The sequence below is a fragment of the Hyla sarda genome, chromosome 3, assembly GCF_029499605.1.
Source record: "Hyla sarda isolate aHylSar1 chromosome 3, aHylSar1.hap1, whole genome shotgun sequence".
Classification (NCBI taxonomy): Eukaryota; Metazoa; Chordata; class Amphibia; order Anura; family Hylidae; genus Hyla; species Hyla sarda.
In genome coordinates, this window is record NC_079191.1 from 261,053,119 (window position 1) to 261,080,758 (window position 27,640).

The 27,640-nt window shown below is 42.3% G+C and overlaps 1 protein-coding gene across 2 annotated transcripts in view; it reads left to right on the plus strand.

Moving 5' to 3' along the window:
• LAMA2 (laminin subunit alpha 2) overlaps window positions 1-27,640 on the plus strand; it is a 943,701-nt gene that overhangs the window by 558,697 nt on the left and 357,364 nt on the right. For both annotated transcript variants that reach the window (XM_056566521.1, XM_056566522.1), the window contains one exon: window positions 11,630-11,757. In XM_056566521.1, coding sequence (XP_056422496.1) covers window positions 11,630-11,757 — 128 coding nt within the window. The remainder of the gene's footprint in view (window positions 1-11,629; window positions 11,758-27,640) is intronic.

Consider the following 27,640-nt stretch of genomic DNA (forward strand, 5'->3'; position numbering starts at 1 on the left):
TCAGCTGCTTTATGCTACAGATATGCTACAGAGAAATTTTTGAAGTTCTTTCCAGTCTGACAACAGTGCTCTCTGCTGACACCTCTGTCCATGTCAGGAACTGCCCAGAGTAGGAAAGGTTTTCTATGGGGAAATGCTTCTATCTGGACAGACTGGTTGTTAGACCGGAAAGAACTTCACACATTTCTATGTAGTATATCTGTAGTATACAGCAGTTGATAAGTACTGGAAGGCTTCAGATTTTGAAATATTAGTCATTTACAAATCTGTTTAACTTTCTGGCACCAGTTGAGTTGGAAACATTGTTTTCCACTTGTTTCCACCAGAGTTCCCCTTTAAAGGTGAGATTTATGAAGAGAGTTGTTTGAAGTCTTTACCAGGTATCATTTTGAATGGTCAACAAATAAAATTTCTGTATCTAATATAAAAGAATTCACATCGTGAAGTGTTATTCACAGATAGTTTTTTTTTCTTCACCCAAGATCAGTACTTATATTCAGCTGGAATGTTTAAAACATTCTTATGTATGCCAATGACTGTGATGGCAAAATAACATGTATATATTTTTATAGGTTTTGATTTTTTTTTTAGCATAGTTAGGATTTCAATATTCTGGTACATCCCAGTTAAATGTGGCACCAAAAGGGCACAGCTTAGTTATACACTTGCCCATTAAAGTCTGTCTCAAACCAATTGTGAACCCATCCTCAGGTTGCTTAAATCCCTTTTAAAAGGGTAATCGCCGCAGACATCTTATCCCCATCCAAAGGATAGGGTATAAGATGTCTGATCGTGGGGGTCCCGTCGCTGGGGACCCCCAGAATCTCGGCTGCAGCACCCCTCTGTCATTACTGCACAGAGCAAACTCGCTCTGTGCATAATGACGGGCAATACAAGGGCTGGAGCATCGTGACATCACGGCTCCACCCCCTCGTGACATCACAGCCCGATCCCTCAGTGGAATTTCATTTAAATGTATTACATTTCACTTCAGGGTTAAGACTGTGCACGTTTTTAGTTACATGTATCATATGCAAATAGCACTGTACTAGCCTAATTACATTATACATGCCTAAAGTTATATTGTAGTATTATAGCTATTTTAAAGCTTATTAGAGATCGCAGCATAGCAACAGCTAACGGTAATATCATGCTAGTCGTGCTTCCATTGAATGTTGATCGAATGTGTAGCTTTACTGCATATATATAACCCACTAGCATTGTATCAACCTTGAATAACTTTTCCACTTGCTCATCCCTGATGAAAAACTAAATTCTTTTTACTTTACCTTTGAATCTGGTTAAAAAAAATGTGATGAAGTATATATTTGATGGCTGATAAAAGTCAGGATTCATCACTCCTGTACCATCTATTCATAAGACTCATTTACAATGTGCATCTTGTTACAACTTGAAAAGGTATTTGATCTATATGTCTGCCGTGCAGAAAAGATTTTGTTCTAATCATTGTTAATAAAACATGGCTGTCTCTGGAATGATACCTTCAGTTTTTGTGAAGGAGAAAATATACTGGGCTTGCTTAAATGAACTAGTGAATTTATCGACTGCAGACAGCTCTTTATTCACACACGAGTACAATAATCCCAAATTCCGCTTCTTATAGGCTTGTAAATACTGCCTTTTTTAAGTAATAATACAGAAATCAAGAGATGTATTGGGGAAAGCTGGGGTTAATGGCGTAAAGGTGTACAGTGGGGTGTTGTGACTGTGATAAGAGTTTATGACACCAGGAGTGTTAGCCATCATACTACCAAGGATAAGCAGTTGTCTGTGCCAGGTGCCGGGTAAGAAATACTGCAAATGCCAGGTTTTGCAAACCACTTTTTTTTTATCTTTATAAGGGGTTATCCAGGAAAAAACTTTATTTTTTTTTAATATATATCAACTGGCTTCAGAAAGTTAAACAGATTTGGGAATTACTTCTATTAAAAAATCTTAATCCTTTCAGTACTTATGAGCTTCTGAAGTTGAGTTGTTCTTTTCTGTCTAAATGCTCTCTGATGACACGTGTCTCGGGAACCGCCAAATTTAGAAGAAAATCCCCATTGTAAACCTCTTCTACTCTGTGCAGTTCCCGAGACAAGCAGAGTTGTCAGCAAAGAGCACTTTGGCCAGACGCAAAACAACAACTCAACTTCAGCAGCTGATAATTATTGAAATGTTTAACATTTTTTAATAGAAGTAATTTACAAATCTGTTTAACTTTCTGGAGCCAGTTGATATATACAAAAAAAGTTTTTTCCTGGAAAACCCCTTTAAGAAAAGTCCTTCTTGACATGTGTAGCTGGTGTAGCTTAGACTAGTTTGAACTTGACTTGGACAGACTGACTTCATTAGGCTTGATTGAAGACAGAAGAGAAGACAGAAACTTAAACTCAGATGGCTGTCACCAGCCTAAACTTTCACACACAGGGTTCCAGAGTTAGAGCTTACCAGCCAGGGTTAACCTATTTGGACCTAAGCTTCCTGAGGTTTTCATTTACGTTACCCGTTCGGTGCTTGTCTTGTCTGAACTTGACTTGGACAGACTTGACTGAGGAACAACTGGACCGGCCTGAACAAGCTTCAGACTTGACTGAAGGTCGTCAGAAATCTGTATGCGGGAAGTCAGTCACTCAGGAACAGGTAGACTAAAAGATAGACATGGACCATGTTCCCATTAGAGGTATGGGGATAAACTACAGAGATGCTTCACCTTCCTCTGACTGGACTCCCACTGACTAACTTGCTTGCTCCTACCTGTCTAAATAGACCTGGAGGAGCAATACAGGATGCCCTGATTGGCCAAAGTATTCATGTTGTTTTCTGTGCACTTTACTGCAAAATTAACTCTTACTTGGCAAGAACATAATACAAAGACATTAAATATGTGACATTAAATTTAAATACATTATGACACACATAGCCTGTAAGCCTGAGCAGTGGGCCGAAGTAGACACAACAAACTGACATCCACCTGACAAAGCAGGTGTACAAGTGTGTTCCGCATCGGAACATCACAGCATTTTTCCATAAAAGGTGTAATTTGGAGTCTTTTAGCATTTTTGGTTAATATATATGAAGTGGTCGTCTCATAGGCACTGAAGTACGGTAATAGCACCTCCTTCTCTTTATGACCGAGCCAAACCATGTATTAGATGATCTGCCATCCATTAGATTTCTTCTGCTAGGGAAATGTACAATTAAAACCATCTAATAGTATAGTTAAAGGGATATTCCAGGCAAAAACATCTTATCCCCTACCCAAAGGATAGGGGAAAAGATGTCTGATCGCGGGGGGTCCCAGCAGCAGGCCCCCCCACGATCAGACATCTTATCCCCTATCCTTTGGATAGGGGATAAGATTTTTTTTGCCCGGAATATCCCTTTAAGGACTTCAACTTAATTAACAACGTATATTTAGAAATTATGTTTTTTGTTGTGCCCTTTGGCCCCTTCCAACAGCTGATCAATGGGGGTTTCAAGAATAGGACATTTACCATGGGTGCAGTTTTTTTTTTTAGGAAACCGTATGCTTCAAAAACTGACAAAACAGTATGCAAATTTGTGGTCACAATTTAAACCATATATGTTTTTTAGCCACAAGCAAAAGTATGTATAGTCCAGCCCGTCGCGCCAGGACCGGCGTGGGCAGCACCGACTGGAAACAACGAACAAAGGCAGAATGTCCAGCGCGAATATCAGAGAACAGGATGTTTTATTCCAATAAAAGCCACAAAGACCAGGAGAACATGACTTTTTGACATGTTTTTTAACCATATGCAGTTTAAATTTTAATGTCCGATTGCATCAGTTTTTGTGAAAAAAAGAAACATTTTTTAATAAAAATTTTTTATTCCATTGTTTTATTGAAATTCCAAGGGAAATAGCAAGTTCTAGTGCTTTTTAGAAGGGTTAAAACTTCTACTGAGCATGTGCAACACAAAACTGTATACAAAAAAACCATATGCCACTGTTAACACATACGGTTTGCATACGGTTTGCATTGACTTTAATGTTAACAAAAACTTGGAAAAAACTGTACAAGCACAAAACCGTGCACAACCAGATGCATTGTGCATTGTACATTCAGTCACTATGTTGTGGCAATGGTAGTGGCCATAGTATTATTTGGGCTTTGTATAGAGGCACCATTAGTAAAATTGGTCTTTATACTGTATGGTGCTCTTAGGTGTATTTTTGTAGGTGCAAAAGAAGGACATATACCTTAGAGCTTACACCCCTGGAAGATAGAGATCAGTGTCTAAGTTTTCTGGCACATTATTCTGAATTTACTAACCTTGACTGTACTGTTGAAATACTATTTCAGTATTTGGGACCCCACTGTTAATTTTGCCCTATAACTCCCTCTGTTCTAAAACTAGTTCTGCCAGGAGATAGCTGTATTGGAAAATTTTTACATTGTAGTCCTGTGGAGTGGCCTAGAAATTTAGAAGAAGAATGTACAGTGTCCACCTCCATCCTCCTTCATGCAAAATAGGGTCCCGCCTCCTCCCTCGGACCAATCTCAGTCAGGCGTCAGCTGCAACTCCCTCTTCCCTCCTCTGCTCTGGTATGAGATCGAGCAGACAAGAGCACAAGATCGGCTATAAAAAGTGTAAAAAATAAATAAATAAATAAAAAAGTTTAAAAAAAATTTAAAATAAAAGTAAAAAAAAAATTAAAAATCCCCTCCCTCAAAAAAATGTAAATTGTCCCATTTTCCCCTGAAAAAGCATTAAAAAAATGAATAAACATATTTGGTATGGCCGCGTGCGCAAATGTACAAAGTATGAAAAAATACAATGTTAGTGATTCTGTACGGTTAACGGTGTAAATGTAAAAATAAATAAATAAAAAAATTGCTTCTTTTTGTCACATTTTATAAAAAAAAAAGTATAAAAAGTGATTTAAAGGTTTCATATATGCAAATGTGGTATCAATAAAAAAAGTACAGATCATGGCGCAAAGAATGTTTCCTCATACAGACGCGTATATGGAAAAATGAAAAAGTTATAGGGGGAGATTTATCAAAACCTGTGCAGAGTAAAAGTTGCCCAGTTGCCCATAGCAACCAATCAGATCACTTCTTTCATTTTCAAAAGGGCCTGTGGAAAATGAAAGAAGCAATCTGATTGGTTGCTATGGGCAACTGGGCAACTTTTCCTTTGCACAGGTTTTGATAAATCTCCCCCATAGGTGGTCAAAATAGGGTCATTTAAAACATATTAATTAATTAATATTATTTAAAAGCAGTACAATAATAGAAAAAGTATGTCAAGATTGGTATCATTTTAGTCGTATTGACCCACAGAATAAAGAAAACATGTAATTTTTACCATAACCTGTACAGTGTGAAACCCTCCAAAACTTGCATAATTGTGGTTTTCATTTAAATACATTTTAAAAAAATTATTTTTTGCGTTCGCCGTACTTTTTATAGTAAAATGAGAGGCGTCATTACAAAGTATAATTGGTCACGCCCTCATATGGGTCTGGGGATGGAAATATAAAAGAGTTATGGATTTTAGAAGGCAAGGAGGAAAATACAAAAAAGCTAAAATAAAATGTGCTTGGTCCTTAAGGGGTTACCTTTACAGTACAACCTATATAAAAATTGCTGGTTTTGTAGCAAAATCTGCTAAAGTTAACTTATAGAAAGAAATACTGAGCTTGGGAAAATGAAAAACAAAAGCAGCATGTCACTGACAGATCTTTGAAATTCATATCACCTTGGTTTCTTCATAGGTACATGACTGAATTGTCCACCAAAAAGCATTTTATTTTCCAAATAATAAGTGTTCTTTTTTGCAAAATGCATTGTTATAGATGAAAAACTAAAAAATGGTTTCCAGTAGATTTATTATAATCTGATTTATGTTAAAGATAACTCAATGCAATTGTATACATTGAGTGCTTTCAGTTTTGCTGACAGTTTGCAACAGCCTATGCCCTTTCTACATTGGGTGTACAGGTGTTTCTTTGAAAATATAAACGTAAATACATATGCTAAATACATATGAGAAAGATAGATAGATAGATGATACAAAATAATTTACAGCAGTAAATGCAAAGAAATACAAGGAAAGGCAATGTTTCAGCTGCCCATGCAGCCTTTTTCAAGCATGGAGGCTGCATGGGCAGCTGAAATATTGCATTTCCTTGTATTGAATATGGAATAAAGCCACCTATTTATTGCATTTACTTCGAGTGCTGAAGCTGACGTGTTTTTTTTTTTTTTTTTTTGCATCTGCAATTGGTCCCTGGCCTGGGCCTCACAGAATGCGTGCACCGCTTTTTTTTCTGCTGGATATGCTCCCCTCACTATATTTTCTTTCATTGATAGATAGATATGAAATAGAGAGATAGATAGATATGAGATAGATAGATAGATAGATAGATAGATCTGAGATAGATAGATATGAGATAGATGTGAGATAGATACATTTCAACCATAAAACCGTATGCAGTTTGAAAAATGATTTCCAGTTGCATCTGTTTTTTAAGAAAAAAGTATACATTTTTAACTTTTCACTCCATTTTGAATAAAGTTTCACTTGTTTGATTGAAATTCCAAGAAAAAAACTGTGCAAAGTCAAAAGCCGTATGGTGAAAACCGGATGGAACCGTACGCACATACGGTTCTGTACGGTTCCCATTGACTCCCATGTTAAAAAAAAATATATACAGTTTAATATGGTTTTTCTTCCGGACCAAAAACATGGTAGTCTACAGTTTTGGGTATGGGTAAAAAAAAACGGACCAAACCATATAAGACGCAAAACGGACTAAACCGGATGATGCGTTTGACATACGGTTTACAATGTTAAGTCAATGCATGCGGTTTTCTATATGGTTTCATACGGTTTTTAACTTGAAACCGTATACAGGAACTCTATAGCAAAAACGTGGTGTGCATGCACCCTTAGAGTTAATTTGGACTGGTGAATTTTTTTGGAATTATTTCTTAGACAGTGTCTCATAAAACCTTGTAATCATGTAAGTGATAACAAGAACTGTGATTGAATTTGGTCTGCCTCTTGTTCTTTGGAAAGACATTGTTTATCAAATGGCAATTCTCTATTCTCTTTTTTTTTTGTCTTGTCTTTTTAATAATAATGTGTGTTCCTCCTACCTTTTTATATTTGTATAAAAACCATGCTGGTAAATGGTAGCTTATTTGTAAAATATTATTGTTGCAGTTCACTGCCTTTTGGTATATTTAACTTATTAACTTGTCTTCATTTACATAAATTGTTAAATCGAAAAAGTTGACTTATTCTTTACTGAACATAGGCATAGAGCATTGATAAAATTGATTCATGTTGAGCTCATTCAAACAGTCTTCAATAGCCATTTCTGTTTCTTTCTCTCTCTCTCTCTCTCTCTCTCTCTCTCTCTCTCTCTCTCTCTCTCTCTCTCTCTCTATATATATATATATATATATATATATATATAAAAAATCGATAAATCTGCTCAAAAGACCAAAGGAGGCACAGAACCTGAAAATGAAAACACAGGCAGGCTTGTGGCTGAAGAAAACAGTGTTGGTGTTCCTAGCATAACTGGAGCTAGTCCACTTTTCTTTTGTCCTTGTCACGATTCGGCTACAGGTAGTGGATCCTCTGTGTCAGCGAGGGATTGGCGTGGACCGTGCTGGTGGACCGGTTCTAAGAGGCTACTGGTATTCACCAGAGCCCGCCGCAAAGCGGGATGGTCTTGCTGCGGCAGTAGCAACCAGGTCGTATCCACTAGCAACGGCTCAACCTCACTGACTGCTGAGAAGGCGTGGGACAGAAGGACTAGGCAGAGGCAAGGTCAGACGTAGCAGAAGGTCGGGGGCAGGCGGCAAGGTTCGTAGTCAAGATGGATAGCAAGGGTTCAGGTAACACAGGCTTGGACAACACTAAACGCTTTCACTGGCACAAGGCAACAAGATCCGGCAAGGGAGTGCAGGGGAGGTGATCAGATATAGCCAGGGAGCAGGTGGAAGCCAATTAAGCTAATTGGGCCAGGCACCAATCATTGGTGCACTGGCCCTTTAAGTCTCAGAGAGCTGACGCGCGCGCGCCCTAGAGAGCGGAGCCGCGCGCGCCAGCACATGACAGGAGGGGCCCGGGACGGGTAAGTGACCTGGGACGCGATTCGCGAGCGGGCGCGTCCCGCTGTGCGAATCGCATCCCCGACGGGCATGTCAGTGCAGCGCTCCCGGTCAGCGGGACTGACCGGGGCGCTGCAGGGAGAGAGACGCCGTGAGCTCTCCGGGGAGGAGCGGGGACCCGGAGCGCTAGGCGTAACAGTACCCCCCCCTTAGGTCTCCCCCTTTTTTTGTCCGACAACTGCTTTACCTGGGACAAGGACACCGGGAGTGAATGGAGGGTTTCCTCAAAGGCAGGCAGTACAGCAGGAGTGGGAATGGGGAGGGAGGGCAGAGGGTGAAGCTTGGCACGGGGCAGGGTGACACAAGAACGGGGGCCATGAGGAGGCACTGAGGTTTGCCTGACGGGACTGGGAGGGGGGGAGAGGCATCTCTTGTGGCAAGCAGAGTCCCAGTTCATGATCTCCCCGGTAGTCCAGTCGAGGGTGGGAGAATGAAGCTGGAGCCAAGGCAGACCGAGGAGGACCTCAGAGGTGCAGTTGGGGAGGACGAAAAATTCAATCCTTTCGTGGTGGGGTCCAATGCACATCAAGAGGGGTTCTGTGCGGTAACGCACGGTGCAATCCAATCTGACTCCGTTGACCGCGGAAATGTAGAGCGGCTTGACGAGACGGGTCACCGGGATGCGGAATTTATTCACAAAAGAATCCAGAATAAAATTCCCAGAGGCACCAGAGTCCAAGCAGGCCACGGCTGAGAGGGAGGAGTTGGCTGAAGAAGAAATCCGCACGGGCACCGTGAGACGTGGAGAAGCAGACTTTGAACCAAGAGACGCCACACCCACGTGAGCTGGGTGCGTGCGTGCGTTTCCCAGACGTGGAGGACGAATAGGGCAATCCACCAAGAAATGCTCGGTACTGGCACAGTACAGACAAAGATTTTCTTCCCTACGGCGATTCCTCTCTTCCTGGGTCAGGCGAGACCGATCCACTTGCATGGCCTCCTCGGCGGGAGGCCCAGGCGTAGATTGCAGCAGATACTGTGGGAGAGGTGCCCAGAGATCTAAGTCTTTTTCCTGGCGGAGCTCTTGATGTCTCTCAGAAAAACGCATGTCAATGCGGGTGGCCAAATGGATAAGTTCTTGCAGGTTGGCAGGAATCTCTCGTGCAGCCAGCACATCCTTGATGCGACTGGATAGGCCTTTTTTAAAGGTCGCGCAGAGAGCCTCGTTATTCCATGATAACTCGGAAGCAAGAGTACGAAATTGGATGGCGTACTCGCCCACTGAAGAATTACCCTGGACCAGGTTCAGCAGGGCAGTCTCGGCAGAAGAAGCTCGGGCTGGCTCCTCGAAGACACTACGGACCTCAGCGAAGAAGGACTGGACTGTGGCTGTGGCAGGATCATTGCGGTCCCAGAGCGGTGTGGCCCAAGACAAGGCCTTTCCTGAAAGAAGGCTCACTACGAACGCCACCTTAGACCGTTCTGTAGGAAACAAGTCCGATAACATCTCCATATGCAGGGAACACTGAGACAGAAATCCACGGCAGAGTCTAGAGTTCCCATGAAATTTGTCCGGCAGAGACAAGCGGAGGCTAGGAGCGGCCACTCGCTGCGGAGGAGGTGCAGGAGCTGGCGGAGGAGATGGTTGCTGCTGTAGCAGAGGCAGAAGTTTCTGTAACACGGCGGTCAACTGCGACAGCTGCTGTCCTTGTTGGGCAATCTGCTGCGATTGCTGAGCGACCACCGAGGGAAGGTCAGCGAGACTTGGCAGCGGCACCTCAGCAGGATCCATGGCCGGATCTACTGTCACGATTCGGCTACAGGTAGTGGATCCTCTGTGTCAGCGAGGGATTGGCGTGGACCGTGCTGGTGGACCGGTTCTAAGAGGCTACTGGTATTCACCAGAGCCCGCCGCAAAGCGGGATGGTCTTGCTGCGGCAGTAGCAACCAGGTCGTATCCACTAGCAACGGCTCAACCTCGCTGACTGCTGAGAAGGCGTGGGACAGAAGGACTAGGCAGAGGCAAGGTCAGACGTAGCAGAAGGTCGGGGGCAGGCGGCAAGGTTCGTAGTCAAGATGGATAGCAAGGGTTCAGGTAACACAGGCTTGGACAACACTAAACGCTTTCACTGGCACAAGGCAACAAGATCCGGCAAGGGAGTGCAGGGGAGGTGATCAGATATAGCCAGGGAGCAGGTGGAACCAATTAAGCTAATTGGGCCAGGCACCAATCATTGGTGCACTGGCCCTTTAAGTCTCAGAGAGCTGGCGCGCGCGCCCTAGAGAGCGGAGCCGCGCGCACCAGCACATGACAAGAGGGGCCCGGGACGGGTAAGTGACCTGGGACGCGATTCGCGAGCGGGCGCGTCCCGCTGTGCGAATCGCATCCCCGACGGCCATGTCAGTGCAGCGCTCCCGGTCAGCGGGACTGACCGGGGCGCTGCAGGGAGAGAGACGCCGTGAGCGCTCCGGGGAGGAGCGGGGACCCGGAGCGCTAGGCGTAACAGTCCTTCATATTACTTTTCCCTTTAGTCTCTCTCCCCTGAACAGGGAGTAACTGGATCCACTTTTCCTATTAATAGGGTGCAATGTTCTCTGAGGGGTTTCGATAGGAACATTCAATATATAGCATAGCATGATCTAGAGCTTTGCGTGGGACTGTTTTCTCCCAATGGATTTCTGATCATTATCGCCCAATCCTGCAAGGTGTGTGCTTCGCAACATATGTGTCCAATCCTGCCCTCACACGCAAATATTTTGTCACAACTTTTAGAGAGAGTCCCCCCCCCATAAATTAAAGGAGTACTCCAGGATCTGAAAAACGTATCCCCTATTCTAAGGATAGGGGATAAGTGTCAGATTGTCCGACTGCTGGGCTCCCCGAGATCTCCCGTATGGGACTCCAGCAGTGCGCACAAAGGGTGCGTGTCGACCACAGCACAAAGTGGTGGCTGCCATACCCCCTCAATATAGAGCTGCATTGAGGGGGCGTGTTGGCCGCCAATTCGTGCAGTGGTCAACATGCCCCCTTTTTGTGGACTGCCAGATCCCCGTACAGGAGATCATGGGGATTCCCAGTGGTCAGACCCCCCGTGATCAGACACTTATCCCCTATCCTTCGGATAGGGAATACGTTTTCAGATCCTGGAGTACTCCTTTAAAATCAATTTGTCAAATTAGGTGTGAAATAAGTCATTTAGAGGTAGTAAGGGATTGCCAGTCACCTTTACCCTGTATTGCTTTATAATATATTAAGAAAAACCTTTTTACATGTTGATCGCAGAATTATTAGCAGACGAGATTGTGCTCCGCTCCCCAGCCAGTTGAGAAATCCATACATTTCTCTGCATAGAAGTCTATGTAGATTTTCATCTCTACAAGAAACTTAAATAACTAGACATTTGCTTTAAAAAATGAACAAACAAAAAAAGAGAGAATTTTACAGAATATAATGTTGACAAATATATTTCATAGCATAAAATATGCAATAGAACATAGAATATTTACATAAATCCTATTTTCTTTTAGAACTGCAAACACAGTACCTATGGACAATACTGTGATTACTGTCTACCCGGCTTTTATGGGAATCCAACTGATGGAACTGATGAGGACTGTCTGCCATGTGCTTGTCCTATGAGCATAGCCTCTAACAAGTAAGTGTTAATAATATTTTAAGGTATATAAATCCTCCTACTTGTGTGATAGTAAGTGATTTTTTTTAGCACCAAACAGGTGATGCAGATATTGTATCAAATAAAGGCCATACATAGGGATGGAACATGGCTCATGCTCACACCTGTGAATCAAGCTTGCAGTATATCAATAGATATACACAGTAGGTTGCAGTATATTTTAACATACACTTTTGTTATCACATTTTTTTTTAAATATTCAGCATTTCATGCAAAAAATCAGCATACTAACGTGGAGATATGAAGGGATATTTCATCTAGTATTAGCAAACTTCTTTTTGCATAGGTAGGTCTGGAATTCTGCATTGAGAAGGTCCAACAGTAATATAACTTTTCTTTAAGGAATGCTATGCCTATCGGTTTATAGATATCTAAAAGGGAGGATCCACCTTCCAAAAGTCAGCCATGTTCACTTAATTTGGCCAAATCTTGTTCAGCTTCAAAGGGAATATGGTTCTAGATTTCTTGTTTAACTATGGAGCTTTGTCTGGAGCCTCCCACTCCATGGACCCCCCCCCCCCCCTAAAGAAGGAGAGCTGTTTATTTCCTGGGCAGTCCCCGACCATCAGAAAGCAGAATTTAGGCATGCCATCCATTCTGAAAGAACTGGACTCCATCAAGAATCGGAGACATGTTCATTGTTTGGGGTGGTTTCCAGATCTTCAGACCAGATAGCTCCATTTAGGTGCATCATCCACTATGAAGGCATTGACCTCCAGTATAGGTGGAGAACTATTAATTCCCCAGGGTGCGCAGACATTCTCCAGGCCCCCAGTACAGGTGGAGACCTATTCATTCCCTGGGGTGCCCAGACATTCTCCAGGCCCCCAGTACAGGTGGAGATCTGTTCATTCCCTGAGGTCTGCAGACATTTTTCAGGTCCTCTGACGGGGATAGACATATTTAGATGCAAGGTCCTATGGGGATCAAAGAAGTTAAACTCTCATCTTTAGATGTCAAAGAGAAGGGATATATTATGTCAATCACATGGAATTTTCCCAGAGGAGGATTTATGAGGAGATAACCCTTCAGAGAATTAGTCTGAGAGCACTAAAACCGGAGAAATGACAAATCTTTCAAAATATTAAAACGGGTACTCCCGTGGAAAACTTTTTTTTTATTAAATCATCCGGTGCCAGAAAGTTAAACAGATTTGTAAATCACTTCTATTAAAAAATCTTAATACTTCCAGTGCTTTTTAGGGGCTGTATACTAAAGAGAAATCCAAAATGCATTTCCTCTGATGTCATGACCACAGTGCTCTCTGCTGACCTCTGCTGTCCATTTTAGGAACTGTCCAGAGCAACATATGTTTGCTATGGGGATTTTCTCCTGCTCTGGACAGTTTCTGAAATGGACAGCAGAGGTTTTTACCCATGATGTAAAAAAAATCGTAACAACTGTTTTTAATACCAGACTTCAACATCTTAAACAGTAGGACTATTCAAGTATTGTCTCAGCAGTTGAAAAGAAATATTGCTTTTTTGCACCAATTCATTTGCACCAAGCATGGATAGTATGGTCAGTACTACAAGAGTGCTAGGAATAGCATAACACTAGGCAGGACAGGCATAATACTACACACAGAGCAAAAACCAAGAGCCACAGCCAAAGAGAGAAACAGCAAAACCACAAACATGAAGTGCAGTGCACAAGTGAAGGATGCAGAGAATCAGGCAAGGGGCACAATATGCTAAAGTAAGCAGGGAGTGCCAAGCTGAGCATGGCACGAGCATAGGAAGACAAAGACTGACTGCTCAAAAGTATACATATACAGTATATCCAGGGGCATACCTAGAGCATTTGTCACCAGGGGGCAGACCCTTTGTTTGGCACCCCCCTCTTAATTACACCCCCCCTCCCTTCTCCCCCTTTATTTCCCCCCTCCCCCCCCTTAATTACGCCCCCTCCCAGGAGCGGACTGACAACACTCGGGGCCCTCGGACCGAAAAAAAAAAGCAAGGGCCCCTGCTAGGCTCTGCAGCTCTTCAATCTTCTGCCACGCCCCTATTCCACCCAAATCCCACACACAATAAACAAACATTTATATATATAAGAAACACTTTAACATAGGTAAATTTCCATGACCAATAATACTGGTATACAAGGAGTAAATACCTAGAAAATGGAAAGACCAATTTTTGTATACATGCACTGTAACCTGGTGTATTGGGTTTAGCGCGAGTAAACAGCCTGTCAGTTTCCCTTTAATTATAGACCGTACCCCCTTTATTACCTATATACTGTGCCACCATTCATCTATTAATTCCCTATATACTGTGCCACCATTAATCTATTAATTCCCTATATACTGTGCCACCATTAATGAACTATATACTGTGCCACCATTAATGAACTATATATTGTGCCACCATTAATGAACTATATACTGTGCCATCATTAATGAACTATATACTGTGCCACCATTCATCTATTAATTCCCTATATACTGTGCCACCATTAATGAACTATATACTGTGCCACCATTCATCTACTAATTCCCTATATACTGTGCCACCATTAATGAACTATATACTGTGCCACCATTAATGAACTATATACTGTGCCACCATTAATAAACTATATACTGTGCCCCCATTCATCTATTAATTCCCTATATACTGTGCCACCATTCATCTATTAATTCCCTATATACTGTGCCACCATTAATGAACTATATACTGTGCCACCATTCATCTATTAATTCCCTATATACTGTGCCACCATTCATCTATTAATTCCCTATATACTGTGCCACCATTAATGAGATATATACTGTGCAACTATTATTTAACTATTCTGTGCCACCACAAAGGCTGCGTTCACACGTGCGTATTTTCTGCTGCAGATCTGCTGCAGATTTGCTTTAGCAGATTTCTCTTCCCATTGTCAATGAGAAGCAAAATCTGCAGCAAAAATAGGCACGTGTGAATGCACCCTAAGGATCTATACACAGTGCCAGCATAGATAAAAATATAATGTTCCAATATAATGAAATATATCCTGTGCTTCCATAAATTCCCTATATACTGTGCTTCCTTTCCTCCAATAATTCCCTAATAATGTGCTTCATACAATACATACAAGCACATAACATAAAGGCACATACAGTACCTAGGTAATATACACACATACAGTACATAGGTAATATACACACATACAGTACATAGGTAATATACACACATACATAGAGACACTGACACATACATACAGGTACAAATATACATTAAGAAACATAAATACACAGACACACATATAACATGGAATATATACTAAAAGATATAGTCAATAAGCACATCATACATACAGGTACACACATACAATCACTCACAGATATATACACATATACATAGATTCACTTGCTCATATTTATATATATATATATATATATATATATATATATATATATATATATATATATACACACACACACATACATACACACATACACACACACATATACATACACACATACATACATACATACATATACATACACACACACATACATACATACATACATACATACACAAATACAAAGATTCCCTTCCTCACATATATAGGCATATACATAGACACACACACACACACACACACACACACATATATATATATATACACACATACATACATACATACATACACACATATATACATACACACACACATATATATATACATACATACATGTATACATACACACACACTGACATACAATCACTCACATATATTTAGTTACTTACAGTAAGGCCCCAGCCATCCCTCTCTGCACATACATAGAGATAGACACACACACATATACATACACACACACTGACATACAATCACTCACATATATTTAGTTACTTACAGTAAGGCCCCAGCCATCCCTCTCTGCACATACATAGAGATAGACACACACACATATACATACACACACACTGACATACAATCAGTCACATATATTTACAGTTACTTACAGTAAGGCCCCAGCCATCCCTCTCTGCACATACATAGAGATAGACACACACACATATACATACACACACACTGACATAAATCAGTCACATATATTTACAGTTACTTACAGTAAGGGCTGCATAGACTGAAGTCAGTGTCCGGAAATGCTGTGGGCGGGGCTTCTCTCTGCCTCCCCTGCTCCTGTCTCCTCCGTGTGGAGAGAAGCAGAGAAATAGCAGATAATGACAGGGTGAGTGGCGCCCCCTTGCTGCAGTGAGGGCACAGCACCCTCCAGTAAACCACATACAACTCCCCAGCAACGAATCCTTTTAACTGCACCTGTCACCTTGAATCTGCAGCTCCTTTTGTGAGGGCACTAGAGGGGCAGGTGAGGAAAAGGGCAGGGGCTGCAGCCCCCTTTCACTCCTATGTGTGCACGTCCCTGCCCCCACCCCCTTTCCCCGTAGGTATAGGCAGAGTTAAACCCCCCTTCCCCCGTTTCCCATAGGTTTAGGCAGAGTTACCCCCCTCTTCCCCATTGGTATAGGCAGTTACCCCACCCCCCCCATACCTCCCCTTTCCCCATAGGTATAGGCAGAGTTACCCCCCCTCTTTCCCATAGGTATAGGCAGAGTTACCCCCCCCCTCTTTCCCATAGGTATAAGCAGGTATACCCCCCTCTTTCCCATAGGTATATGCAGTTACACCCCTCCTCTTTCCCATAGGTATATGCAGTTACACCCCCCCTCTTACCCATAAGTATATGCAGTTAAACCCCCCTCTTACCCATAGGTATATGCAGTTACACCCCCTCTTTCCCATAGGTATATGTAGTTACACCCCCCCCTCTTTCCAATAGGTATATGCAGTTACACCCCCCTCTTTCCCATAGGTATATGCAGTTACACCCCCCCTCTTTCCCATAGGTATGTGCAGTTACACCCCCCTCTTTCCCATAGGTATATGCAGTTACACCCCCCCCCTCTTTCCCATAGGTATATGCAGTTACACCCCCCTCTTTCCCATAGGTGTATATGCAGTTAACCCCCCCTTTCCCATAGGTGTATATGCAGTTACACCCCCCCCTTTCCCATAGGTATATTCAGTTACACCCCCCTTTCCCATAGGTATATGCAGCTACACCCCCCTCTGCCCCATAGGTATATGTAGAGTAACCCCCCCCCCTTCCCCTTCCCCATAGGTGTATGCAGGGTTGAGGGGAAAAAAAGGGATGCTCACCTGATATCCCATGCAGCGATCTCCTCAGCTGCAGGGTCTGCGTCTTCTCCCCTCCACAGTACAGGCGCCGAATGAGTGACATCATCGGTGTCAGTGCTGCGTGCTGCATTGGGGCGGAGGTCACGTCTCTTCTGTGTAGCTGCAGATGCAGCTCACACAGAGGGGACGCCTTTTCCTGTATGTGCTTGTATCGCGCATACAGGAGAAATCACTGCTGTCTGCTGGGGATCTGGGACGAGTGTCCCGGACCTCAGTAGCGGTGGCGGCGGGTCAGTCCGCCCCTGGCACCCCCCTTGTGAGTGTCACCCGGGGCGGGCCGCCGACCCCCCGCCACCCCCCGGCCCTCCCTTGGTACGCCACTAAGTATATCACCCAAGAAACTGAATGTCACAACTAAAAGTGGAACAAACAAAGATTAAATAATATAGAGCACCAACTGTAGAACATAAAAAGCTTTATTGGGGTAGAGTTTGAGGTTCTTTATGTAGGCTTAGGCTTTATCCATTCCACCTGTCCTATCAAATAGCTGAGAATGTCCCTATATGTTGTGCCAAATCTGCATTTGTATGAGGCTAGGTTTCCACACAGTTTTCCACAAAGTTTTTTTCTGGCATTTTTTGTAAAGCTGCCACTGCAGTTTTCAAGCCAAAGTCAGAAGTGAATCCAGCAGGAAGAAGTGTAAGTCCTTTCTTTATATGTCCCATTCCTTTTGACTATACTGCAGTGGGAGTTTTCCAACAAATGCCACAAAACCTATGGGGAAACCTATTCTAAGTGTGTCCAGCTTCTCCTTCTCTACAACATAATTCCTCCAGATTAGACTACATTTTAAAAATGACAGGTTCCTTTTAGTCCCATTTTTCCCATTTGACAAAGCAAAGCTTCAAAGAGATTTGCGGATTTAGGCCATAGGACATGAACAAGCATTACAGGCCACAATAAGATATCGTCATCCATATTCTTCAGTATTATGGTCAGTATTTTTCTATATAAAAACATGAGAAGCAAAGGAATTTGATTGATAATAAAAAAGACAATTTGAAAACATTCTTCCAGGAATGCATTATAACTGTATTTAGGATCAGTATCTCTTTTACTATTGTGGATATGAGCACCGAAACAAAAGACAGGCAAAACAAACAATCGATGCTCTTACTATGAGCAATAATATCTTCTCAATAACTACGACCTTTGAGAAATAAGAGAAATAAAGCATGAGAAAAAAAAAAAAACAACAGATTCATTGTAGGGTCACATGCTATATTTGTCTTACTTTTGCCAGTGCTACCAAAACAATGAGAAAATATATTGTTAAATGTATAATATTTTTAGTGTTTTCATCCTGAGCAGCCATGTTTTTCATTGATTTACACGGACATCGTAGTAGACACGTATTGGATAAGTGACTAAAACATGTGCTTGTTTTTGCATCTAATATTTTCTTAATTTTCTTATCCAAACAAAAAGACTAAACTAGAGGATTGTAAATAATAAAAAGCTCAGAAAATGCTAACCAAGAAGAGCAAACATTTATTTTTCATTATTGTGCTTGTTAAACACAAATGGATTGATTTACGTCCTAGACATTGCTGAAAGGGTGCGCTGACCTGCATTACCAATGAAAAGGACAGCTGCAGGTGCCCTGTAAGCACCGCTAAATTGACAGATAAAAGGATTGGGTTTAACCTCTCCTACAGAACAATCACATTTGATATTTGTGCCTAATGAATTTTTGGGAATTTTTTTCTATATGCCATATATTCCATAAAATCCATTTTCCTTCAGCAATACGTAACTAAAAAAAAAAAAACAACAAAAAGAAAAAAGGAAGATCTTTAAACCCCATAAGGATACAGCCAATTTTCATTTTTTTTGTTTAGTTTTTTCTCTCGTTGCCTGTTAAGAGACATAACTTTTGTTTTTCTATCCACAGACCCATATGTGGGCTTGTGTTTCATGTGACCAATTGTACTTTATAATGATACCTTTCATTTCATCAAGAAATGTTTGATGCAACATTAAAAAAAGCTATTTTTAAGGACACAGACTAGTATGAGGGCTTGTTTTTTGCGTGGCTAGTTGTCCTTTGTAATGACATCACTCCCTTCACCATAAAATGTATGGCCAACTTAAAATAAAAATTCTATTTGTGTGGGGAAATTGAAAAGAAGGTTATGTTTTCACGCTGTACAATTTACGGTAAAAATTATATATTTTCTTTATTCTGTGGGTCAATACGATTAAAATGATACCCATAATTGCATACTTTTCTATTATTATTTTATTTATTATTATATTCATTATTTTAAAAATCTCAAACCTTTTAGCCAATTTAATGCGTTTAAAATCCCTCTATTTTGACCACTTAAAACTTTTAAATTTTTGCGTATAAGCGGCCGTTTGAGAGCTCATTTTTTGCACCATGATCTGTATTTTTTTTTATACCCCGTTTGCATTTATGAAACTTTTGATAATTGTAATTTTTTTTATCTTTTTGGAATATTATGTAATAAAAAAAGCAGCAATCTTTGACTTTTTTTATTTTTTTTATGTTTACAACGTTCACCGTACGGGATCATTGACATTATAGCTTGATAGTTCTTACATTTACGCACTCGGCAATACCAAATATGTTTATTAATTTATTTTATTTACACTTTCTGGGGGTATCATTTAAAAAAAAACATTTTTTTACACTTCAGGGGACTATTTATACCAATTATTGGATGCAATCACTATGCATAGCACTGATCAGTGTTATCGGCTATCTTCTGCTCGATCTCAGACCAGAGCAGAAAACCCCAGGAGATGGACGGAGGCAGGTGAGGGGACCTCCGTCCGCCATTATGGATGATCGGATCCCGATCCATTTTAGTCACCGCACTGCCGCAGATGCCATGATCTGTATTGATCATGGCATCTGAGGGGTTAATGGCACACATCAGCGCAATCACTGATGTGATTCATTACCGGAGGGTCCCCGGCTGCTGATAGCAGCCGGGACCTGCCGCGCATGACACGAGCACTAGTGTTGCTCGCGAATATTCGCAATGCAAATTTTATTCGCGAATATCGCATATTCGCGAATTTGCGAATATAGCACTATATATTCATAATCACGAATATTCGTTTTTTGTTTTTTTTTCACAGTACACATCACAGTGATCACCCCTCTCTTCTTCCAGCTTGTGTGGTGTAAGAGGGCTCTAATACTACTGCGTGAGACTGGCGTGCAAATTTTCGCATGTGCGAAAATTTGCATATGCTAATTTTCACATATGCAAATTTTTGCTTATGTTAATTTTTGTATATGCTAATTTTCGCATGTGCTAATTTTTGCATATGTGAAAATAAAACACGAATATTACGAATGTGCAAATTTAGCGAATATATGACGAATATTCGTCCATATATTCGCAAAATATCGCAAATTCGAATATGGCCTATGCTGCTCAACACTAACGAGCTTGAAAAAAGAGATTGAAAAAAAAAACTACTGTGAGCAATCCTTCGATTTCTTTCATGGTGCAATGCTATTCCATAGCACAGCATTTTGCAATGATATCAGCACTGTGCTTACATAATCTGTATCAGACTGTATCAAAAGATCGGTGATCGGCAACATGGAGGTAAGGAGTAGACCTTCAGTCTCCATTTTAACTACTTTGACTCCGGGAGTCCGATAAGCCCGAACCCCCCAGCACCTTTTTTTTAGCCTTGGTAATTGATCATGGCATCTAGAGGAATAATAGTGGATATTAGCATGTTGGAAGCGCAGTCTATGAAGTCAGCACAGGAAGGACATGTACAAGCTGGTATGTTAAGTAACAGGCAGTCAGGGTTTACATATACGTCCTGTGTGGTATAGAGGTTGAACACAAATATTCTTTTCTATGTAAATTCAACCACAATTCAAGACAATCCTACCAGCTGCCTTCCCCCTCCCATGCTCTACTCACAACCATAAAAGTAACAAGATAACAAAATATTACTTACCTTTTATCTTTATTCCAGTGGGAATTTCTAGGTGAAAAAGTGCTGGTTTACCTTCTGTTATTATATATATGGAACAACTTCATTCACTATAGTCACCTGCTGACTAATTCACCTTTTGTTAGGCAATGATGATACAGGAATGATACAGGAATCGCAACGCAACTACATTGTGTGTTTTCACCATACGAATAGCATGGTGAAAACACACAATGTAGTTGCATTGTGATTGGCTATGTGCAGTATAAAGCCAATGGATAGCAGCATTGTCCTTTTATCCAGGGGTGTAAAAACAGGCAAATTCACTGAACTAAACCAGGTAATACAAAACAAAAAAATATCCTGTAAAAATATGATTCACTATAGTTTCACCTAAGAGATGTACAGATGTACATATAGAAGCAACAAAGAAAACAGAACATCTTTACTAGAACATTTAATGGGGTACTCCGATGAAAAACTTTTTTTTTTTTTTTTTATCAACTGGTGCCAGAAAGTTAAACAGATTTGTAAATTACTTCTATTAAAAAATTCTTAATCCTTCCTGTACTTATTAACTGCTGAATACTACAGTGGAAATTCTTTTCTTTTTGAAACACAGAGCTGTCTGCTGACATCATGAGCACAGTGCTCTCTGCTGACATCTCTGTCCATTTTAGGAACTGTCCAGAGTAAAAGGAAATCCCCATAGCAAACATATGCTGTTCTGGACAGTTGCTAAAATGGACAGAGATGTCAGCAGAGAGTTCACAGGAGTACCCCTTTAAGTCAGGGTTATAGATGAGAGAACTTTTGAAAGATTAACACTGAACTCTGACAAAAAATTTGGGAGCTACCAAAACTTGTTCTGTCTGAACCTGAACTTCACCAATAGCCCAAAACATGTGCACAGTATAACACTGTCTAAGAGCACTAAAAGCCCTTTATAACACTGTTAGGTCACCTAGGAGTATATCTATGGACCTCTAAGCTGTCTTTAAGGCAATGATAATTTCAGAGATATAGCAACATGTCTGGATAGGGGTCAATGGGTGATACCTGGTGGTAACTAATAGGTTAAATAAATAAAAAAACACACTTCACTAGTAATTTGTTGTGCTTTTTTAAATGTATTGCCCCAAATAATGATCATTTTTACATGGTAAGAAGAAGGGTGTATGATAATATAGTATAGGATTGTTTGGGCACACTTCCATGTCTTATGTAAAGATAAGAACAATTATAAAACTAATAGGTGGTCAGAGTATGTTTTAATCAAAAAATTCAAGCCTGCTCACTCCATGCCACAGTTACCTGGGTAGAGCTGGTACCCAACATCCCTAACTTAAAAAGGCATAGCACTGGGCAGTGACCACCACTCTCACAACACTAGTGCCCATATGGGGAACTGCCCAGTGGCCAAGAAGCCCCATAACTGCCCAACCAACCCCATGCTCTGAGGGGTGCCACCCCACAGACAAGGCTCCATGGCAAAGCTTACTTACCATGTGCTCCCAGTCTGTGGACTGGAAGACTGCTAGGAACAGACCCATTTGCAGTCTCCTGCTGATTAAATAGGCCTGGGTTTAGTTAGTTTTCTAATTATGCTTAGGTTGCTTTCACACAATAGAAATGTCTGTTTTAAAGATCCGTTATAATGACTCATTAAAGGAGATGTCTGGTACGGACTATTCATATTCCATCCTGCCTGGGCTGGAAAAAATGAGAAAACAAACTTTCACTTACCTTCCTACGTTTCCTTGAAGCTCCGCTACAGCTGATCGGTCGGCCGGGCTCTCTACTTCCAATCACTGGCCGAGGCGGGACATCACTGCGGCCTCGGCCAACCGATCAGCTGTTAATGAGCTATGCGGGAATGTAGGAAGGTAAGTGAATGTTTGTTTTCTCTTATTTTGCAGCCCGGGCAGGATGGAATAGGAATAGTCCGTACCTGACATCCTCTTTAATAAAACCATTAAAAAACGGCTGTTACAAAATCCTATTATAGTCTATGGGATTTTTACATTACACGTTTTAACCCGTCATAGCCCATTATTAATAATGGACGTTGTTTTGTAATGGGAGAATGGGAGATGCATTCACTATTTCTTCTGTTCTTTACCCCGTCACAAAATAACGTCCGTTATTAATAACGGGCTATGACGGGTTGAAACGGATAATGTAAAAATCCCATAGACTATAATGGGATTTTGTGACGGCCGTAGGGGATTCTGTAACAGCCGTTTAATGGACTATTTTAAGGGTTTTCATTATAGATGAGCGAATTTTTGAAAAAATTTCTCAAAAAATCTGTTTGGATAACAATTTATTTGCGGCAAATCGCTATTAAAAATTGCTATTTCTGGCCTACAGAGAGCCTCAAGAGGGCTGTAGAACACTTTGCCTTGTCCTAACATGCATAGGGAGTGTGCTGTGTTAGGGAAATAATACTGTTATTCAGTATGACATGCAGATTACAGGCATCTCTATTGTAATCACTGCCGAAGAGCATCTGGATTTGGCAGCAGGGAGACCATATAGCGTCATAATTGAAGAGAATAAGGATATTTTTAATGTAATAGAATTTGAATTTATTAAAATTTTTTGAGTACCCATTCTGGTGAGCATCGAGCTGGCGGTCCGTCGCGAGGCGAGCTACAACCTGTTCCAGCTCGTACCTCTCAGCACACCCGCCCCTCGCCACTGTCTTACTCTTTGTGGAACTGCAAATGTTTCATTTAATCAGTTATGGTTCATTGTAATCACTCCAACTGTGGTAATTCCACAGCTAATCTATGACGTTGACGACCATAGGGCCTCAGTCCTGAAAAGATTACATAGAATTTTTGAAATTTAAATTTAATATTACACTCCCAAGAATAATGTCCCGGGTCCCCGTATTTACTTTGAATAAATAGTGTGGTTACAAAATACCAAATCTTACAAGGAGTCACATGTCACATGGCGGCACAATGACAGACCCTGGAGTTAGCATCAGTATGAGGAGACCATACATTTGCTGAATGACACAGCAAGGAAGTGGCGGCAGCATGATGAGAACATATAATGGCTGGATGACACAGCGTGGAGGTGGCAGCAGTATTAATAGACCAAATAGTGGCTGATTGACACTGTATGGAGGTAGCGGCAGCATGAGGAGAACATGTAGTGGTTGAATGACACAGCATGGATGTTGTGGCAGCATGAGGAGAACATATAGTGGCTTAATGACACAGCCTGGAGTTGGCGGCAACATGAGAAGACCACATAGTTCCTGAATGACACAGCATGGAGGTGGCGGCAGCATGAGGAGGCCATATAGTGCCTGAATCCCACAGCATGGAGGTAGCGGCAGTATGAGGAGACCATGTAGTGGCTGAATGACACAGCGTGGAGGTGGCGGCAGCATGAGGAGAACAAATAGTGGCTGAATGACACAGCCTGGAGGTGGCGGCAGCTTGAGAAGATTACATAGTGGCTGAATGAAACAGCCTGGAGTTTGCGGCAGCATGAGGAGACCACATAGTGGATGAATGGCACAGCATCAGGGTGGCAGCAGCGTGAGGAAGAACACAGAGTGGCTGAATGACACAGCCTGAAGTTGGTGGCAGCATGAGGAGAACATATAGTGGCTGAATGACACAGCGTGGAGGTGGCGGAAGCATGAGGAGAACATATAGTTGCTGAATAACAACGTGGAGGTGGCGGCAGCATGAGGAGAACAAATAGTGGCTGAATGACACAGCCTGGAGGTGGCGGCAGCTTGAGAAGATTACATAGTGGCTGAATGAAACAGCCTGGAGTTTGCGGCAGCATGAGGAGACCACATAGTGGATGAATGGCACAGCATCAGGGTGGCAGCAGCGTGAGGAAGAACACAGAGTGGCTGAATGACACAGCCTGGAGTTGGCGGCAGCATGAGGAGAACATATAGTGGCTGAATGACACAGCGTGGAGGTGGCGGAAGCATGAGGAGAACATATAGTTGCTGAATAACAACGTGGAGGTGGCGGCAGCATGAGAAGAAAAAATAGTGGCTGAATGACACAGCCTGGAGGTGGCGGCAGCTTGAGACGATTACATAGTGGCTGAATGTCACAGCGTGCAGGTGGCGGTAGCATGAGGAGAACACATAGTGCCAGAATGCGACAGCCTGGAGGTGGCAGCAGCATCAGAAGTCCTGAAGGTGACCTGGTGACAAAGGTGGGTAAAAAAGGAGAACTTGGCATTAGATATGTGGCATTAGGTGGGTCGCAGGATCAGAATAGTAGCAGGTAGGCAGAAGAAAAAGGTTTCTTTTGTAAAAGTGTTAGTGTGCACAAGTAAGTATTGAAGATATGTATTACATAAAACGTAACTTTTAATAATGTGCTTAGGATAAAATATATGGACCCAAATTTTTTTTTTAATCACACCAAAGGAAAGGTGTGCAAAAAACACCATGTGCCACCTACACCACCAAGTAATGATGGGATACAAAGACTTCTAAAGAGTGGAAGGGAACAACATATGGTCCAACACTTCCCCTGTAAGGCCCTATACTCGCAATATAAATTTCCTTCTTGGCAAGTGTTACTCGCCCTAAAAAGGGCGGCCCCACACAGGAACCTCTCTTTATTTCCACCTTCAAACACTGCCATTTCCCAAGGTTTTTAGGTGGAAATAGGGAGAGGTTCCTGTGTGGGGACACCCTTTTTATGGCAAGTAACACTTGCCAAGAAGGTAATTAATAATGCGAGAGTAGGGCCTTACAGGGGAAGTGTTAACCCCCACCGGATACAATGGACAATAAGTTGTTTCCTTCCACCTTTTACAGGGCTTTGCATCACATCAATACTTGGTGGTGTAGGTGGCACATGGTGTTTTTTGTACACCTTTCCTTTTGTTTGATTTAAAAAAAAATTATTTGAATATGTATATTTTAAGAAAAGTTACGTTTTAGCTACTGCATATCCTCAATACTTACTTGTGGTCTGATGGTGAGCAGCACCTTAAACATGTTTTGCACTATCCATATTTGTGAAGTGTTGGTGTGGCACCATGTTCAATCTTTTCTGATGCATCAGGCATTGGTGGGTGGAAATCCTGGCTGGTCCATGCTTGATTCATCGTCACAAAGGTCAGTCTCTGCACATTTTTCATGTGTAGACGAGTTCTCGCCTGCACTAAACACCGGCTTTGATGGCACACTACTGGCTGGGTAGGAAAGCTTTTCAAGGGCAAACTCTGCTAGTTACAGCCACAAATCAAGTTTGGCTGCCCAGAAGTCCTGCAAATCGTCAAGGTGTGTTGGCATGGTCATGTCAAGGAATGCTATTACCTGCTGGTTCAGGTCCTGCTCCAGGTCTACCTGCTGATGATGAGTTGCTTCACTATGCAGGTGAAGAAAGTTACTCATCAACGACTGTAGACTCAGACTGCTGCTGATGGAACTGGTACTGCTCCTGCCACCCGACCCCTCCCCAGCAGCCATGGCAGGTGGACGCAGAGGGACCAGTCAGACCTGCGAGAGGATGGACGATGGCACAGATAAAAAATCGGCCAACTGACTACATAGGATGTCTCTGTAGTAGGTCAGTTGTAGTAGGTCAGTTTGTCCTCCTTACAGTGGGTATGAAAAAGGCCCCCACTTTGTGCCGGTAGCGAAGGTCCAATAAGGGGGAGAGCCAGAAGTCATCCCGCTGCCGAATGGTGACAATTCGGCGGTCACTACGCAAGCAATTGAGCATGCATCCTGCCATTTGTGCAAGTGACTCAGATGGACTCCCTGCCTCCATTTCCACTGCATACTGCCACAATGTTTCTGGGTCCTGTGTCATGCCTTTTTCATAGCCCTCTAGCTCCCTTAGCTGCTCCTGCTCCTCCTCTCCCATCAGATGACTAAAAAGCACCCATCTCGCAAAACCTAAGCTTTGCTCTACTGTGCCCCTCCCACTCCTCCTCCTCCTCCAGTTCAGCCCCCACAGGTCTCATGTGGCCATGAGATGTAGGCGCCACGTCTCCAGTGCCCTGACCAGCCATTGTTTCCACCATCTATTGTAGGAAATGAAGCAGTGGAATGACATTGTTCATCCCGTAATCCTGGCGACTTACTAATAATGTGGCTTCTTCAAAGGGCCTGAGCAAACAGCAGTTGTCACGTGTGAGCTGCCACTGGGTGACATTGAAGTTATACAGGGGAGTCTCCCTATCCGCTTGGATCATCAAGAAATCGGTCATAGCTTTTCTCTGTTCGTATAGTCGGTCCAACATATGGAGGGTGGAATTCCAACATGTGGAACGATGCAAATCAGACTATGTTGGGGAATGCCGTTCTGACGCTGAAGCTCAAGGAGGGTTTGATTTGCGGTGTACGAGTGGCTCAAGTGCATGCAAAGTTTCCTTCCCATTGTTAGGATGTCTTGCAGATGGGGGGAACATTTCTGGAACCTCTTGACAACCAGATTGAACACATGTGCCATGCAGGGCGCATGTCTCAGGCTTCCTTGTCGCAGCGCAGACAAGATGTTCTTCCCGATGTTGGTCACCATGGTTCCCATTTCCAGTTTTCGCGGAGTAAGCCATGATTTCATTTCTTCATGAATGACTTTTAGCAGTTCCCCCCCTGTGTGACTCCGTTCGCCAAGGCAGACCATGTAAAGAACAGCGTGACACCGCCGTGCCCTGCACACATGGCATGCTGGAGGGGCACTGA